General features: G+C 38.6%; 2 protein-coding genes across 4 annotated transcripts; one reads left to right on the top strand and one right to left on the bottom strand.

Annotated features, from left to right (window-relative positions):
- Positions 1-1,680: 1,680 nt before the first annotated feature.
- Positions 1,681-2,222, bottom strand: RB195_002996 (uncharacterized protein; the record flags this gene model as incomplete). Its single annotated transcript, XM_013453462.1, has 3 exons — positions 1,681-1,855; positions 2,050-2,128; positions 2,186-2,222. The coding sequence occupies 3 exons, from the start codon at positions 2,220-2,222 to the stop codon at positions 1,681-1,683; spliced, it is 291 nt and encodes a 96-aa protein (XP_013308916.1).
- Positions 2,223-5,374: 3,152 nt separating this feature from the next.
- RB195_002995 (uncharacterized protein) lies at positions 5,375-17,285 on the top strand (the record flags this gene model as incomplete). 3 transcript variants are annotated; one of them, XM_064200485.1, is made up of 18 exons in its annotated part: positions 5,375-5,515; positions 5,584-5,754; positions 5,992-6,084; positions 6,164-6,333; positions 6,828-6,904; positions 6,961-7,062; positions 7,215-7,366; positions 7,504-7,600; positions 8,586-8,734; positions 8,879-8,986; positions 9,047-9,127; positions 9,295-9,452; positions 9,512-9,692; positions 10,739-10,831; positions 11,100-11,175; positions 11,278-11,374; positions 14,940-15,105; positions 17,256-17,285. In XM_064200485.1, 18 exons carry the CDS (start codon positions 5,375-5,377, stop codon positions 17,283-17,285), a joined length of 2,142 nt encoding a protein of 713 aa, XP_064056364.1. The 3 variants fall into 3 exon arrangements, with proteins under 3 accessions (XP_064056364.1, XP_064056365.1, XP_064056366.1); XM_064200484.1 differs by having other exon boundaries at positions 11,272-11,374; XM_064200483.1 differs by lacking the exons at positions 14,940-15,105; positions 17,256-17,285 and having other exon boundaries at positions 11,272-11,378.
- Between the last annotated feature and the right edge of the window lie 816 nt (positions 17,286-18,101).

Genomic DNA, 18,101 nt, shown 5'->3' with positions numbered 1-18,101 from the left:
CCTAGAGTTATAAGTTTCAAAAATTTTCAGCAGATGTTGTTTTTGGCTTGAACTTATTTTCAGCACTTTTTTTCTATGAAGGAACTAATCCGTTCAAACTATCGAATCTGCTTTTCACCACTAAATAAAGGAAGGAGAAATAGAACTATTTTTGCATCAAGAGTTAAGCTTTGCCCTTTTTAAAGGAAGTGAACGAACATCGGAGCGAAGACAGGGGTCAATTCTTTTTCAAAATACTGAAACTTCAAGTCTACATAAATTTTCGCCTTTCATCTACGAAAAAGGACGATTTTTTCTGGTCCCGGATTCTTTAAGCTCCCAAAACTTTGGTTATTATTACGATTATTGTTACTGATTTAGCAACGAGGTATTTGGCAGTTTAGTGTTGCGCAAAGACAAAGTTATCAATGCCTTCAGAGATAACGTTTTTGGAAGTGTTTGAAGCGAGTAGAACTGATTAAGGCGCCTCAGCTCTGATGATGCTCCAACTCAATGGAAAAGTGGAATAGGAAGGTGAAGGATTGCATCGTGTCATGTTTTCTATCCGATGTTATTGACTTTAAAAAAACAACGAGATTAAGAACCACTGTTCAGCTAACATGTCAGGATACAGTACATATTCATGTGCATATACATATACAATGAACATAAAACGTGTTGTACTGGGGTTACTCACTGCAGCCTTGGTTAAAACGCGTGCGCTGGTTACAGTACTCCACTTCGCAGTTATGGCTTTGGTGTTTGTTGCTGCTCGTCCCTAGTGCGACTCTAATATTTTAGTTTAAGATCCTATATCCTATCCTACTTCAGTTACATCCTTATACAACTGTATACAATTAGCATCCCTCAAGTGTGTAACATATATGAAACCCTCATTTCCTGGTAGTTCAGCAGTATCTTCTGATGTCAAAATATCTCCTCAATTTTCAGTTAGCAGGAACTGGAATTCTGCCGCTCTTGCATAATTACATCTTCGTGCAGTTATGCGTAGTTAACGTTTCGCTATCACATAAATATTAGGTTTTTACTACGCTTGTGATTTATGTACAAAAAAAATTCACCTTCAAAATTTCTGTTCGGTTTCAACTACGTGTGACTATTTGCTTTTAATACCACTGATGCTTGTAGATGGAATATGAAAGAACTTTTGCCATTATTTTTTAAGCTTTTTTTCACCTTACTGTATGTATCTTACACATCTCAATTCAGTCTTTTTGCTGCGCATTTTGTCTACGACTATACAATGTTACTGGTTACTGTTATCAAGAGTATCCTCCTGATAACAGTAAATATTATTTCCCGAAGTAAGAAAGGCTCTCTCAGCTCCGAGCGATGTCTGTATCGTCCGTGAAAACGTTCCCAACCTCTTACAACTGCACTGCATGCGCTCAATTTTATGTGGTGAAGGTTGCTATTGATTTATTACTCCATTTATTTAGTTGATTGATTTCTAGAATTTCAAACACCAGAATTCGATTGTTTATCTAATTCGACTCTGACTCTTTAACGAAAACTAGTTATATTACTAATCTATTACATTAGCAATGGTAGTACCAATTAATACCGATTAAATTTGTAAGTGCATCAGTCCCCTTCCTAAAATTTATTGATGTGGTTGCAATTTTACGTCAAACATCGTTATGAATGCCAATTGATGACACAAAGTCGTTTTTCTTTCACTTATACTATGTATTTTATGCATCTCGGCTCAGGCTTCTTCTTGTGCTTTTCGTCGACGTGGTTGTTCCAGCATTCATCAAGGCATTGTTGTTGTGTCTCAAATCTATTCCCGTTGCCTCCGCAACCGCCGTAGTAGAATGGTTCGCAGCGCTCTTCCACTGGATCCCATGCCCATCTAAAAATTGCAGACAACTTGGTTTGACAATTTGAGGCTTTCAACTCTAAATAATCTTTACTACAGGGTTTTTTTCACAGCAGTTGAAGTAGTCTCATCGAGAAGCAGCAGCTACTAGGGCTGCTCATATATTCCGGGAGCTCTTCTTTTTTTCTTAAGAAGGGCAAACATTACCTTATCATTATTACACTAACCTTCTGAAAAGAGCTCTGCAGTAGCCCTCATCAGGCTCCATGAGGCATACTTCCGTTTTGTTATCTACTTCGTTCTGTCCTTCAACAATTTAAAATAGGAACTAAATGACATAGGAAACAACTAAAGTTTTCGCACCGGCTACAAGACCGAACACTAGGAGCAGCAAGAACATCCTGATGATGAGAATTATTGTATGCCTCTACCATTCCTAGTGGATCTTTTATAGCGGTTGGTAACTATACCCTGGTCCGAATCGGCTTGCGTCAACAAACCTCGAAGCAGTACAGTGGAAAATCTCTTCAATTTGTGATCACAGGGGATTTCTTTTGATTCCATTCGATTGTTTAAACTTGTTTTCTTTTCTCTTCTGCTAACTACGTGCTTTCCGGCAAGTAATATATCATAGCTAAAGTGGGACATGATTCAGATGTGACGATGATGAAGTTGAGGATGTCAAAAATCAAAAATGTCATTGTTGGCTCAGCCTATCTGTGCCTACGCTTATTTAGCCATCTGTGTTTTCTCTGTGAATGTTTAATGACGTAATTGAAATCGACTCCTCTCTCGTATGAAGATACTAATTCTAGCATTCTTCTATCTCATATGTGCAAGCTCCTGAATACGAGTCTATGAGAGGATGCGATGAAAACACCTGCAGCCGTACGATGGCGGTAGAATCTTACCAAAAAATCAGTCAAAGTCAAAGTCAAATCAATCAAATCTAAGCACATTCCTTTCGGTGCATTCTACTTTCGTCATCACCGCATTTCATCATGTGTCATTTCTGCGCAAGTCACCGATCCGTGCATCATGATAGAGCGAATTGCGGATAGATAGGCCCACAGCTTGACTTTGCGAGTAATGAGAGTCGATAACCAACACTCTGTGGAGGAGCTGAATATAGAACAGCGCTATCCGGTGTATTACTCTCACAACTGCCGATGTTCTGCAGCCTACAGCACAGGTAGCAGAACTCAAGGTTTTGAAGATTTCAGGGGGTGCAGATGTCATCATCTGTAGGCTGCTGTTAGCTTCGGTACAAGGTCAACAACATGTTTCGCACTGCTTCTTGCAATATTATCAGCGTAGTCGAAATCGGTCAAGGGTTTCTGATGGTGCTAGGATGATATCGGCACCTAATTATGTTAGAACCGTCGGCACCTCTATTATGTTAGAACCGAACTTCATACTTGTTATCATGCTCACTTCGCTCTCCTCCACTGATCAATAAAAATCAAAAGTGGTGGCATTTCCTGTGACATAAAATCTGGATTTTTCCTTACATTGCTTGCTCCATTCTTTTTTTTTAAGTTAACAATCGATGAAAGATTTCGTTGTTTTCATCCTAAATTACAGTTAGTTCTGTGTTTGGAGAGTATTCAAACTTCATCTTATATCTATATTCCTTTGATACCGTCACAATTCGAAAACTTCATCTGAAGAGTGGGTGTTTCTCCAGTTTTCTGCAACAATTGGCCAATTTGATGTGTCAACATGAAATGGCGATTTTTTTATTATGCAGCATGATTATTCGTATTTATGCTACTCTATTTGTTCGTCAGTTCCTTTCGCAAGACTCGTGGGCATGGTTGGTTTTTTTGTGAATATCAACTGCTGACGTGTGTGGGCTATGAGAAACAGAAGTTATTTAAACACATGCTCACATACATTGGTTCTGGGGTTCCAGCAACAGAAAATAATCCGATACATACAAACACACACGGGCTACTCCTTGTAACTGAGGAAAAAAATCAAAAAAATCTCAAAAGCTCAGAAATCAAACACATTTTTTGTTCTTTCCCAGTGGGGTGTCTTTAAGATGGTGTCACGTCTTCTACTCGCTTGAGAAAGCTTGCGATGTTCTGAACGCATGCGAAATAATCATTGGATGTTGAGAGCTCAGCTCTTGTCAATCTTTGGATGAACGGTAGGTAAATTCAGTAATGGAGGAGCCATGAAGACATTTATTACCCAGTCGGTTCTGAAAAGAACGCCTATTATCAGACCATAGTGTAACTTAGATTGTTAGGAATATGTCAAGAAGATATTAACATATTTCACACGACGAAGACTCTACCGAGTAAGCAAGAAAGCTTTCCAAAGAAGGAAAGAACAACGCGGGCGTTTCCACCTCTCTCATTAAATTCTCATCAGCCCACGAATCTGAGGTGGTACGGAACAGTAGATTATGGAGAGGGGGTGATTCCGTGGAGCGCTCCATTAACATCGTGCACAATTACGCAGCAAAAGATGGGTTTAAAATTAAAGGCACCAACCCACGAATCTGAAGAGGTTTCAGGCATGTAAAGCCTACGAGGGGTCGTAGGTTGTGGGGAAGAGGGTGATTCCGTTCATCTCTCCTTGTATCAGTGTAAACGGACGACCCCGGAACGCTGTTTCTTACGACGGCTTGTCGTCCGAATGGGGTTTCGACAAATCGCAGTCGTGGCTATAACCCAATGATTGCGTTATAGCAACAAAAGCCGGAAATCTTCGCATAGTGTAGAGAGAAAAGTATTTTTTTTACCAGTCTGACGATTTAGTTTAGGAATTCTTGTCCAGAGTTAGGGCAATTCTACGTGAATTCTTAGAGACTAGATAGGGTTGACATTTAGAATCGAGCATTACTTTGTAAGCAAAACTGAGAGTGTTATAGTCCGGTCAAAACGACGAGAAGCACAGACAGTTGCGTAAGCGATTGCACTCGAAACGGCGCGGTAGAGCGTAGCGCTTGGGATCGTGTAATGACCCTCGCCACCCATCTCTGCAGTTCCCCATGGTCTCATCTCGATTTCAACCGCTGTCTCCATCGCGCTGATTCGCGCGCAGCCGCTTCATGTCGTTTTGACCCGACTACATATAGACAGCCATGGGCATAGTGTATAAATTGTTCCCCACAGAAGGCGCCTGTGTTTTTCTATTGATGTTTCCTACTAATCACTGGAGCGAAACGAGTACTGCAAGAAGTCAGGAAGCCTGCGGTCCACCCGACGTTCACACTAGCAAAAATCGAATGTGATCCCGAAAATGCTACTGCTCGTAAACATGTTGCAGCGCGTGTAGTGGTGGACGGCGCATTTAATCTGGCAGCACAGTGGTTTCGCGTACTTTTTCTTTTCCGTACTTTCTTTTCCTTTTTACTTTTGCTCCATCACGTTTTTCCTGCTCTGGTTCCTTCCCTTGTGCTACTGTTTTTTTCTTGTAAGAGAATTCGAGATATTCCCTTTACTTTGCGTCTGAGCAAGGTTGTTGCCAAAATATACTAGTATGCTCACCTCTAAGATCGTCTCATTTTAGTGCATTTGAAGACGATTTTCCCTCAACATGGGGGAATTCGTTGAGCAGAGCTTAGAAGGACTCTTGCCCACGTTCGAGCAACTCAGTCATGTCCAACTCTTCACTGAAACAGAGGTCATTGCCTTTATTAAGCGTTGCCGACAATTCGAATATCGTCTCAATAAGCATGTGAGTCGGTTCATTCATACAGTGGTCTTATCCTCCGTTTCGTTCACTTACCGCCATTTTTACTGCAGGAGAAGACTCCTCGAGATTTCGACCTATACGCTGAATACTTATGTGATTTTCTAACTTTGCTGAAGTCGCGAAGAGCGAAAATGCAGTACTGGCACAAGAAGAAGCTCATTGATCTACCAATGCGTAAAAAAGTTGCCAGCATATATCGGAGGGCTGCCGATCGTTTCCAGGTTTTTCTTTGGCTATTGGGTTATTATTTACATGACTTTATTTCTACCATTTTCAAAGAAAAGAAGCAAATCCAATAAACACCAATTACATGCATAGGTGTCACAGTGTCTTTCAATATCTTCAAAGTTCAGAGCTTTTATTTCAATAATTTGACAAGTTCTTTTTTGTTTAATATAATTTATTTGTTATGTTTATCTATTCAATGTGACCAAATTTTCAGCGACTCTTCATTTTAGGGAGATCTTCATCGATGGGAAAAGCTCATCAATTTTTTAAATGAGCACTCAATGCGTCGTGAGCTATCCGCTGCTTATACGAGAGCTTTACAGGTGAATTTGGATCTGCTTATGTTTCCTATTTGAAGAGTTCGTTTCTCAAATATACTTGCAATATTTGTTTCTTTTATAGATTCACGGACGGAACGAGAATCTACGTCGAGACTTCGCACTGTGGCAATTTTTCTCCGCCGCTAGTCCTCAGAATGCTCGCACCCAGATTCTTGCATCTCTTCGTCTTTTTCCTCACTCACCATCACTATATGCGGCATTCTTTGCTATCGAAATCCACTTTGTTGAGAAGTGAGTTGGCTTATCTTTCAGTTGGTACTTTCTTTTGCATTTTTCAGATATTGTATTACTTTGGACCAGTTCTTACAATTCTCCTTTGAATTTCAAATAGATTGTAAAAGTTAGAAGAGCCGTTAAATCTATTTTTCTGGACGAATTATACCTAATGTTTGAGAAGGAGGAATTTGAAGGAATATGCAACTTTATGCTGAAAGTGCAACAAAGTATACTGGAAGTGCAGCAAAGTTTTTCGTGTTGTCTCGAAGGAGAGTAAAGTGAAATTTTACAAGCTGTGTTCGGATGGCGACATTATTCACATCTAAAACCTGGAATATACATCATTCTGGAGATTTTTTCTACTTCAAGAGGGAGAAAAGTAGGATTTTTCTCAAAAGAAAGTCAATTCGGTCAAACTACTTTTGTAGAATTTCGAATTTACTCCTGAGATGACCCTTATGAATCCAAGTCTCTGATGTTCATAGCAATGCCAATAAGTTTTTGTTCAGAGTCTTAAAACGTCGAAAGTTCATAACTGAATATAAGGGCAAGGAGAAACATGGTTCAGACGACAGCGATTCTGAGCGTACGTTTTTTGTTTCAAAACAATCTTAGAAGATTTTATATTATTTGGTTTTCAAGGCGTGTATGATCAAGAAGTTGATGACAGCATTATGAAGCTGGATGTAGCAAAAACAGTGGTAGAGCAAGCATTGTCTGCAGTACCATCGGAGGCCGCTTCAGGTTAGTCGTCCATTTGCGTTGTTTCTATTTAAATAGTTTATACAATAGTCCTAACATCAGTGGTTTTCATTTGCATGCACTTATGCACTTTGCGTGCACTTGCACTTTCTGATTCTCTTTGGCTATTGCAATCTTTGAGGTCTTTATTTCAGGAATGCTTGTGGAGATGTGGAAAGAGTGCAGTAAAGTTGAACTTATTCCAAATATTGAATATATTCGTTCATTTATTGTGGAGAAGTTAAACATTTTTGATAATGAGGACACAAGATTATTTGAAATAGAAGCGGCATGCAAAGAAGGAATGGTACGGGATTTTAGCTTTGTTTCTTTCTTTTTTTACGTACGTTTCGTAGTTGTCGAAATAAAGAAGGAGCCTTTTTGATGTTTACTTACTGCTTATATCTATTGTTTCTTATCCGTAAGATGAGCAAGTCTTTTAAGTCGAGATTTGATGCATTTGATCTGGCACTGACTAAAACACCGACGGAGAAGATGCATCGTTTATACCTACAATGGCTCCGTGAATCATCATCAGAAGGTAGTCTTTTTTATTTCGAGAACTGTCTGTTCTTCATCTCAAACGGACTATACTGACTTTCTTCCAAGCACGCTCTATTAATTCCTTTAATCCATTCTTTGAAATCAAATCGCACAACTCTGGGAGAATATTTCTCTGAGTGAACACCGATGTGCTAATCCCTCAAACGTGCGCAAACATGTAATGTGTTGGGTAGTTCTGCTGTTAGTTAAAAAACCTAATATTCAAGGTTTTCATGAGGTCCCAAACTTATTTATTTTGAAACGTAAACTTTTACTTTCGAGATTACATAAATGCAGTCGGCGCAAAAAGTACTGTACAATGACAACGTAGCACGCCCTCGGTTAGGACACCCTTTACAGTATGCGGGAAGCTCTTTTCTTTCTAATGTTTATCTCTGGCTGTTTTTTTTGTAGTGCATGAATGGATTTATTTAGCCTCATCAGAGTCCTATCCTATCAACTATCTTTTTTCTTGTTTCTAGCATGTTTCCAGGACCTTAGTTTGCAGAGATCCGATTTCTGTCTCACTTTTTCTGTAACTAACTATGCACAGTTACACAAAAAGAGCACTAGAAATCTAATTCTTGCAGGGTGAAATCTTTGGGGAAGATGCGGTAAAATCAGAAGAAACTTGAATTAGTGGAAAAAGTGGAAAAGTTTTTTCTCCGTGTTACGTCTAGGAAAAGTGAAAATCGTGCTCAAATAATGGGAGAGAAATTATTAATTACAAACTAAGACCTTAAAGGGATCCTAGGAGCAGAACAAACGCTAAAACTAGCTGAAAGGACTTCACTGAGACTATGTTATCCTGCTCATGTATTTCTATACGAAAAAGTAGTGAAACACTAAAGAAAAACAAAAAAAAAGAGATCCGGTGAGCTTTCTGCCTCCTGTTGAGAGAGTGCAAGCTTTCAATGAGGGCACGTCGCGTCTCCATTTGACAAAACATTCTATACCAACTGTAACAATGAAAAGAGGTTCAGATGCATTTTCGACTTCGAAGATTCGTTCGCTACTTCGAAGCATTTGCGATCATGGATGGATGAACGAAAAGGATTGGAAAGACCTTGAGAAATCTATGCAAGAGGCTGAGGAGGACTTTGACATAATATTTCTTGAACAATGTCTTGAGGTGATTTATCACGGTCTATCGCATGTTTATTCATAAGCATGATTTCTTTACATTCAAATAGTTTAAAACAAATGAACAATTTGTTAAGTGGTAGTATTGTGTCCTAGCAGGCATTTTCCTCGCTGAATTAACACTTTTATTCAGAAGAGACCGCAGTCAGCCATAATTTGGGATGCGTACTTGAAAAAACAAATGGAAATCATCACAGTTTCTGATGAATTTCGGGAGTTGTGTAATCGGGCACTGGAAAAGGTTCATTTATCCGAGTACTTGTCTTGAATTCGGATTGATATTAGCGTAAATCACTTATAGGTTGATCCAGAGGAGAGTTTTCCGATTCTGCAACACGCGATTGATTACAGTATAATGCATGCTCCCAACGAAGTGGAACAGGTTCGTATCTCTTCTAACGGAGCATTCTGTTGTTTTTGTTTTTCTTCTGTTCTAACTCACTTATTGGATAATCTTGAAAAAAGTAGTTCTTTGGGGACAGAGGACAGAAATAAAAATACACAAATAAATAAGTATATATATATATATATATACTCCATTTTATTTAGATTTTCCATGACGCAATAGTTCGAGCGAACGCTACTGTTGCCTCTAGGATTAAAATATTATTTGTGGATTATTTGAATGAACTATTTAACTGTGGTAAAATCACATCGGAGCAGCAGAAGGAAAGGCTGATGGACCTCGTAAACAGTAAGCCAAACAGGTGTAGTAACATTTTCATATAGATAAATTGAGAAGTTACGTTTTTCTTTCTCATTTTAGTGGTGAATTCTACTGTCATGTTCATCGGAAAGAGTTGGAACGATCTACTCCGGACACGAAATTTGCTGGTTTTGTCCTCAACTCAGCCATTGTTGAAGGTTGTGCAACCGTTGAAGCAGTAATACTATACGCGAAATGGACATTGAAATACAACATTGAGAAGTTCCATGTTGTTCAACAAGTGAGTTAATTTCGTAGAGTGTTACTTTCTGTAGTACGTAGAAAAATGACTCGGAACTACTATTTCCTCCATTAGGAGCTCTTTTCCGCAGTGAGCTACTTTTGTATTCAAGCGGTTTACATTTCATTTGCGACTGCCACCAAACATTCCAATCTCTAAACTGGTGGAATGGTGAGATCAAGCTGTATCTTTCACCACTGTGAGGAATAGGCCAGTAAACCAGTTCCAAGCTAGTCACATTTGGTCCAAAATCCGACACTATGTAGGATTTTGAGAGCTTTTTTGTATGCATAATTCCACTCCGTATGGAGTAATTGCTACCTAGGAAACATTCATGAGAAAATGAGCTATCACATAATTAAATATCACTGAGTGTTGAGAAGAGTGTTTGATGCTCCCTAAGTAATTCTGGTTACTACTTCGCATATTAGGTTGAGTCATAAGTAAGTTCTGTTTTGCTCTTCATACATTTATTTTTCTGCAGCACAAGAAGTAATAAAGAAATTGATAGTGACGTATTGAGCTTCTCTGGTAACTCTCTCGTTGTTTGACGTGATTTTATATTCAATTATTGACTTCAAAATATCGTTATTGAAGTTTAAGGACGATCTCCCCCCGCCCCCAACCTCCCTGGTTAGCCTTTCGAGGTCACATTTTCAGAATAGAATTTGGCAAGCCAATTTTTAACCATACCACCATAAATGAAGGATGAAGAAAATATGCTGTGTGTATTGTGAAGGAGCGTCACTCCTTCACAATGCACACAGCATATTTTCTTCATCCTTCATTTTTAAGGTGAACAAAAAAAATCAGATGCAACGTGTACAACACTAGACAACTTCTAAACAGTAACCGATGTCCTGTCTCTGTAGCGATAAGAGAAATCCCTCGTTTGGGTAACCCATTGTAAGCGTAAACAATAATAATAGGTACCTGGGCGGAAGCCATTTTTGTCTCAGCCTAATATCTTCGATTACAAATGCAAAATATGTGTAATTATGCAAAATATGTAATTTGACGAGACATAGATTGCCGTCGTGTTTCAGACGGGTCTCAAGCTGTTTAAAGGCGCTGATTTGGATCAATTTATGGTTGAATGGACTAAGTTGGTGCAGAATGCAGCTGCCGACGCAATAGAGGTAGACATTTTCTTGGTGTGAAACCATTCTGTATTAAACTGGAATAAACGAGCGCATAGCAGCACATAGTCATTCATGCCATAGCGTTTGTCTCGTTTCTGTTGACAACAGAACTGCGACCACGAATCGTGATGGCAACGTGTCCCATGTGGTAATTGTCCACACTCATTGTGTAACGTGAAACGCTATTGATTGATTACTGGATTGATAAGATTATAAAGTAGATCCTGCATCTACATGTGTTTCTTAAATTGAAGACTGTGTTTAGAAGGAGAAGATTTCGAAATGGAAGGGAAATTCGATGAAAGAGGAGCTATCCAGACAGCAGAAAAAGAAATTACTAGGTATGTGAATTTGGATGTGTTTGAAATGTGGCAAATTTGCTTTGAAATGTGGAGAATTTGCTTGGGTTTGAATAAACTGAATTTCTTTTATTTGAGGTAAAGGTGGGAACGAAAACAATAGCAAAGTGGTGAAGAAAAGGAGGAAAAGGAAAAATCCAGGACAGGCACCCAAACTGCCAGATGAAGCACCGAAGCTGCGGTAGCCGCGGTCAAGGTTCATACAAGAAAATGCGGCGAATGCAGCTTTTCTTTGCAGCCCACTTAGTTTTCTATTTGAATTTTTTCCAAGATCAACTACTGATTGTACAAAACACAGTTGGTTCATAGAAAAATACATTGTTTGTTACGCTCAGTGAGTGTTAGGTTGTTATTTTTTGTACACGCGTACTGTTGAGTTGTTGTTACATTTGTTTGTCCTTTGTTGTTTGTTAGACCGTTTGACGAGAAAGGCACATCTTGGATTTTTAACACGTATTTCATGCATATAGATGGATGGATATAGATGCATATAGATGGAACTGGATATTTTGATAGAATTTTGTGTGCTTCCTCTGCATCAAGCATTTTGGTTTATTGAGAATAGAGTTCAAAAAAAGAATATATGATCACAGAAGTGCCTTTTTCTAGTCTTTTGTTCACTATGAGTCAATAAGAATATGCTTCCTTTACGGCACTTGTTCTATCAGGGTTTGTTAATCCAGTTTTCATCAATATGACATAGTCTGAAGACTGGTCCCGTGTTGAGTTCAACGAAGCCAGGGAAGAATTACTATGCCTGATGCGAATGCTTAGAAAATGTGAAATCACATGTGGGAGAAGGAATTCCCTATAGAGGTTCCCTACAAAGAAAAATCAATTGCAAGGACTGATTTGCTCAAGGACTACCTAAGTTTTGTTCTTGGCCCTTCGCAAAGGGAATAAGATTAGTAGGAGCAGTTTCTAAAACTATGAAATCCCAGCACTAGGATGAAACAATAGCTCAAAACGACATGTAGCAGTTCTTTCATATTTATATGTTACTTTATTTATATATTTTTAATGCCTAGAATGCAGTTATCTCTACTGTTGAGGACTTTCTCTAAGAAGACATGTTCTTCCGGAAATCGTTACTATAGAGCATGACACGAGGTCCTGTGCTACCCTCATGTCTGTAATTAAGATTTCTTGTACACTCAAAACATCTCTCGCCACCAACTATCGTTTTAAATAATCTCTCCGAGGGAGGTGATAAACTATTTTTTACGGGAAAACGATACCATTGTCATGTTCTTGAATGCAAAAGTGAGTTCTAGAGAAAAACTGTGGTATTTCCACGTTACTTTTAATGCTCCTTTACCTTCTACTCTGCGATAATCTTGCGTTCAATGAGAAAAAGAAGAATCAATTTGTTTTTTCTTGAGGTTTTCTCGTTTACCTATATGAAACAATAGCCGTTTACTGCATTTTTTGTATTCCTCCTTGCTTTCTGTGACATTACAGACGACGAGACTCAAAGAAGGTTGCGAAATGAGTATTGTACGATGTTTCAAAGACTTGTACCGCAGAAGAGGCAGAAAAGAAGAATATTGTTGTATATAACAAATACACGGAAGGGGAAAAGTGTGAAAGTTGGCTTATCTTGTAGTTGGCGACAATTCGTAAAGGTACAGGTCTTAGCCAACTCATATTAGATTTTTTATACTTTTTCCTTTTCCACTTTACATTCTGAGATTCTTACAAATGCGCAATTTTTACAACGACTACAATTACAACAAATGCTAATCATGTACAATTACACAAAAAAGTGGAACGGAACTCCGTACAAATACTACAAATACAAATATTCCGTACAAACTAAAACACCAAATGCAGCTCAGGAAAAAATAAACGAGAAAACTAATGGAAAAGGACGTTGCTGAGGCTGTGTGATCCTACTAATACATCAAGAAACAAAAAACTGAAAACGCATAAAAATCAAATAGAGAAATGGTGCTAAGTATTTTCCGGGTGCAATGCACACCACCTCCATGGCGCGGACGGGTGGCAACACCGCTTTGCGACACCTTTTACGCATACTATAACGCACCACAGCCATTTTTCCAATAGCATAACGTATAAGCCAGAGAAATATAAATTTCCAGACGAAATTTTCGATTTTTTTCTCTTGTTCTTAGTTTGCTTCCGAAGGCAAAGCCCTGATAATAATCGGTTCGACCTTATCCTGTCTTACTGTCCTACACTTAGGATTTCTTCTATTGTTCTTTTGACAAATATCGTTTGTGTGTTACACGGTCATTTACTATAGGGCACGTAACTGTGGAAAGAAACAAGCTTGCTCAGGACAAAAGGTTCCCACTTAACAACATGTAAAACAAAGCAGATTAGAATTGAATACAAAAAGAAATATTTGATTTAGATTTGTGGTAGGTTTGTATCTCTCCAAGGTGTTATGTGGAATTTTTATTTGATTTAACGTTCAACGCTTTCAACGAATGTTCAAGGAATGTTTTTTTTTTCGTAATATACTGTTTCGTTTCCAATTCGGGCCACTTATTGTCTTATCTCTTCGCGCTAGTATACTTTACCAATCCCTGTTCACTAACAATAACTTTCAAAACTAAATGTTTGTAGGACAAATGCTTCACGCTCTCGTTCAAAATTGTAACAGGACCGCAGTGATACAAGAATGGTCGTACTTCGTGTTATTAATATGATTAAAATGAGATATTTTATCTAAACAAGATGGAAATACGACCTGTTCATGGCAGTCCTTGGCTTCGAAGTTCTCTAATTCATCATTTCACGCTTATCATTTACCTTATTCCTACCTACTTTGTTTCTCTTACATCTGCATGCTGCTGAATGATGCAGAAAGAAAGAAAGACGAAGTAAGGAACAAAGTTTGCCAGCTGCTTGTTCAAATGTTAAATTCGGACCGAAACCACTTGAACTGTGGCGTAACTGCAAAAGAGGTCCCCTCGTATTGATGCGATGGGTCCTTCGCCAAGATCCTAGTTACCTGGTCCCACTGCGAACGTCACCACATACGCAATTGCACCATATGTATTTCTGACCCACTTGTATCCATTTGCAATAGATTATCTGCTGCAATAAATTTCGTCGTTTTTGCGTGCTGTTTGTGGTTCCTGCTTTCAGACCATCTTTTTTTGGTAGACTATTCTGCATTGAGGTTATTTATCCGTTATTTCACTTCTTTTTTTCACAAATCTATTACTGCATGGGTAAAATGTAGTGGGGGGGGGGGGCACTCTATAACGCCGTTAGAGGAGGGTGGTCAAGTCTATTTCTTCCTATTTAAAAAAAAATTATCTTTTGCGCCGCATCTTTTGGGCCATTAAAAAATAGCTCAAAAGATGCGGCGCGTGCGCAAGGCTGGCGCGCTCCAACCGAACTCGTTGTAAAAAAAATAGCGCACTAGAATGCTCGAAGCCATATTTTACGGCAATTAGGAAGAAATGGACGGAATCATCCTCCTCTCTATAATCTACGACCAAGTATAGGCATAGCCCACGTGAAACCCGCACTACCTCATGGGAGGTGATGCTTTTAAATCAATCAGGACCCAGGGCCTAAGCATTAGTCTTAGAGGATCTGTGACATATGAGCTTAACTTACTAAGAGAAAAAAGTAAAAATAAATTATCCAGAAATATCGGCCACTGAGTGCCCCCACTGTCCCCCTCCCCCATTCCAACTACATTTTTCCCTACTGCATCCACCGATAAGTGTTCGTGATGAATTTCATTCCTTTTCGCACTAGTATAGTTTAGATCTTGTTCCACGATTCGAATACGTTGTTTGTACAGTGAAACGAGGCGCTTCGACGGACGAATGCAGGATTTATGGCTCGGCACTGGTTGACGACAAGCAATTCTTTGAATTGTGGGAATCTGATCAGTCGTATAGCAATAGGATTGAAGCAGGTCTAAAGGTGAATAAACATATCTTCATTTCCACTTTTTCACAGCCTATATAGAATTATTGCAAATGCCAGTCATATTTAATATTTGCCCTCTACTTGTTGACCAGCTGGAGCGTCGGTTACCCGACTGTGTCCAGCTGTCCCTAGCGCGGCTCCTTTGACATTCTACACTTCCAAACATGTACCACATTGTGGTTTGTTCATACATGGACATCGGTCATTGAAATCAATTTGTGTTTAGGCTTTTTTCATCTTGGTAATCCATGCGCAACCTTGTAGTGTTGACCGTTTTTAATAAAAATCACTTCTGGACAATGTCGAGGGAAAAATCGGAAATTAGCGCTTTGCCAGCAGCTGCTGTGCGTTGCTGTCGCTAGCATATTATTATCGCTAAACACCTACTATTAATCGCCTTCTCGCATCTCGAACAGGTTGTCGCCAAAAACTGACCTCTTGCATTTCCTGCAGTGGCTTTTTCCTCCCTTTATTTCGCATCTATGATCCGATTCTCGAATAAATGATGGAATCATAGGTACAGTATGTCGTCTACCATTTGGAAGTATAATTATTAATGTGGAATGTGGGTTAAGCTAGGAATTTTCTATCGTTTCTAGCTCCTCGTGTTTTCAAGTGATCGTACAGTGCCCTCGCCGACAGCGACCTTTTAATGTTTTTGCAGCGGCCAGCAAGGCATATTTTCTTCTCAAAACATTGAAGATGAGCACGATTTCTAGTTTGATGATGTATTCTTTCATTTTTTTCTCAACACTTAACTGTTCACCTTAGAGCTCAGCTCAGTTTCTTGCTTTCTGCGCTGCAGAGTCTATTTTTGCAGAGAGTGACGGATCATGTTTTTGATGTGGACGCTTTTGTATGTGGTGTCATTCCATATTATATTTTTACAACTCACGTCACTTTGATTCAGACCGTATGATCACAACGTCACCAATGCTGTTCGAAAATCTTGACCTGTCGTATTTAAAGAGCGTATTTTTGTGTAGAAATCACATTCGCAATGTGAAAGGGTTGTTTTGCGTCCCTTTTTACGACTCAACCAGAAAGAGCATAAAATGTTTATATATTTCTATTATGTTTGTACCTATTCATTTTTGAAAAACATTCATTGATGACCTGTTCTTCACTCTATACTTCGATTATAAGTGCTCTCTGAAACGTTTACAGTCTGAAGTAGGTTGACGCTTAAGTTGTACGTTCTTTCTCATTTGGTTAGCTATTTCATTTTCGTATACAAAGGATAAATTAGTCTTTTTGTCGTTTTTATCATTTTCACCGTTTTATATTATATTATGTTATTATTGTCGAGGTTTTCACAGGGTTCATACATTATTATTATTGTTATTGTTATTGTTATTATTATTACTATTATTATTGTTATTATTTTCATAGGGTTCATACATTATTATTATTATTGTTATTGTTATTATTATTACTATTATTATTGTTATTATTATTATTATTATCATTATTATTATTATTGCTGTTATATTAATAATCTTATATTATTGAGAGAATCTCATAGAATGTTTTTGTTGTTGTCTTATCATTTGACCATCGTCAAAACAACATGACTCCTCAAAAATTGTCTGTATAGTCTGTGAATCCTGTTCTTCTCTATGTGTTTTTGAAATGGGCATCCGTTACGTTCACTACTGAAAACAGTCGAGCAGTAAGAGGCACTAGATATCCCTACGATGAAAAGTCCTTTAATACGAGAATTTCTCAATTGGAATCCTTAATTGCCGGTACCGGTCTCAGAAGAAGATGTTTATACATGTTACCACGATTTATGCGACAATACATTCCATTTAGCAGTAGGTCTCTAATCCCTTTCAGGGAAATTCTGAATATGAATTGCTAATGGACTCCAGCTCTCAATGATCAGGAAACAGATCAATGTACTATTCATTGTACACTGGTCTCCGAAAAGAAGTTCCCAATTTGAAATAATGATAATTTTGGAACACTCTGAATAACGGTTGAGTGATTCAAAACTCCAGAAAACTGCTTTTTTCCTCATATGTTGCTTTTTTGCTCATGTATTTCTTCTTTTCCTAATATTTCTGGCAATGACATTGCGAACCTTGAAATTCTAAACATTTGCACGTTGAACTCGCTAAAATCATAAGTCGTCATTGCAGGTCGCTGGTCAACACAGATCACCGAAGTAATCGCTTCATTTTGTTAGCACTTTTTAGTTCCCAAAGAACGGTGTTCGTTACAAAGTTCCAGTAAATTTAGCTCTTTTACTTAGTAAGCATTCGAACATAATCCATTATCGGTATTTGGCGAAATTATTTGTATGACCTAGTATGAATTGTTTTCGAAAGTACAAGCTAGATTTATTCGCCTTTAATCTACGAGATTTGTTTTTCCGCACGGTGCCTCAGAGTTGACTTCATGTTGTGTTTTAAGGAGTTTAAACTTGAGAAGTGCAATGCTTAGAGTTTTAGTTCTCTCTTTAGTCGATGTCAGTCGATGTGTCCGAAAATAGTACCGTTGATTAAATGTCGTTTGAAATATTGGATGCAAAGGATTCCTATTCGTTTACTTCCTCCTAATATTTGGAAAAGAATCAACCTTTACATGTCTTTAATTGAATTTGTGGTTAAGGGCAGCATGCCCACACACAACAGCCCTGTCGCTTCGAGTTGCCAACGAGACACCAAGTAACGCTCCACTTCTGCGAGAGCAGAAATGCGCTCTGCTGCGTCGTTAGATCTCCCGTAAGGGATTTGGTGGGACAAGGGGGTTTCCCACTCCGTTTTCTGGTTATTGAGGGGAATTGAGCATGGTCATGCTTATATTCGCGAATTACACCCTTACATAGGTGCGATAGGGAGAAGTCGGACCCTCCTCAGGTGAAGGGAGTCTAGCTCATCGGGTGCAGCCCAAGTGAAGGGGGTCCTTTCACCAGCCGTCCAAAAATGAAGGGGGTAATTTTCCCAACCGTTCAACTAAAAACTTAAAATCTCTAAACTATGTAC

This window comes from Necator americanus, chromosome IV (genome assembly GCF_031761385.1).
Source record: "Necator americanus strain Aroian chromosome IV, whole genome shotgun sequence".
Lineage (NCBI taxonomy): Eukaryota > Metazoa > Nematoda > Chromadorea > Rhabditida > Ancylostomatidae > Necator > Necator americanus.
This window is presented reverse-complemented; position numbering and strand designations above follow the sequence as displayed.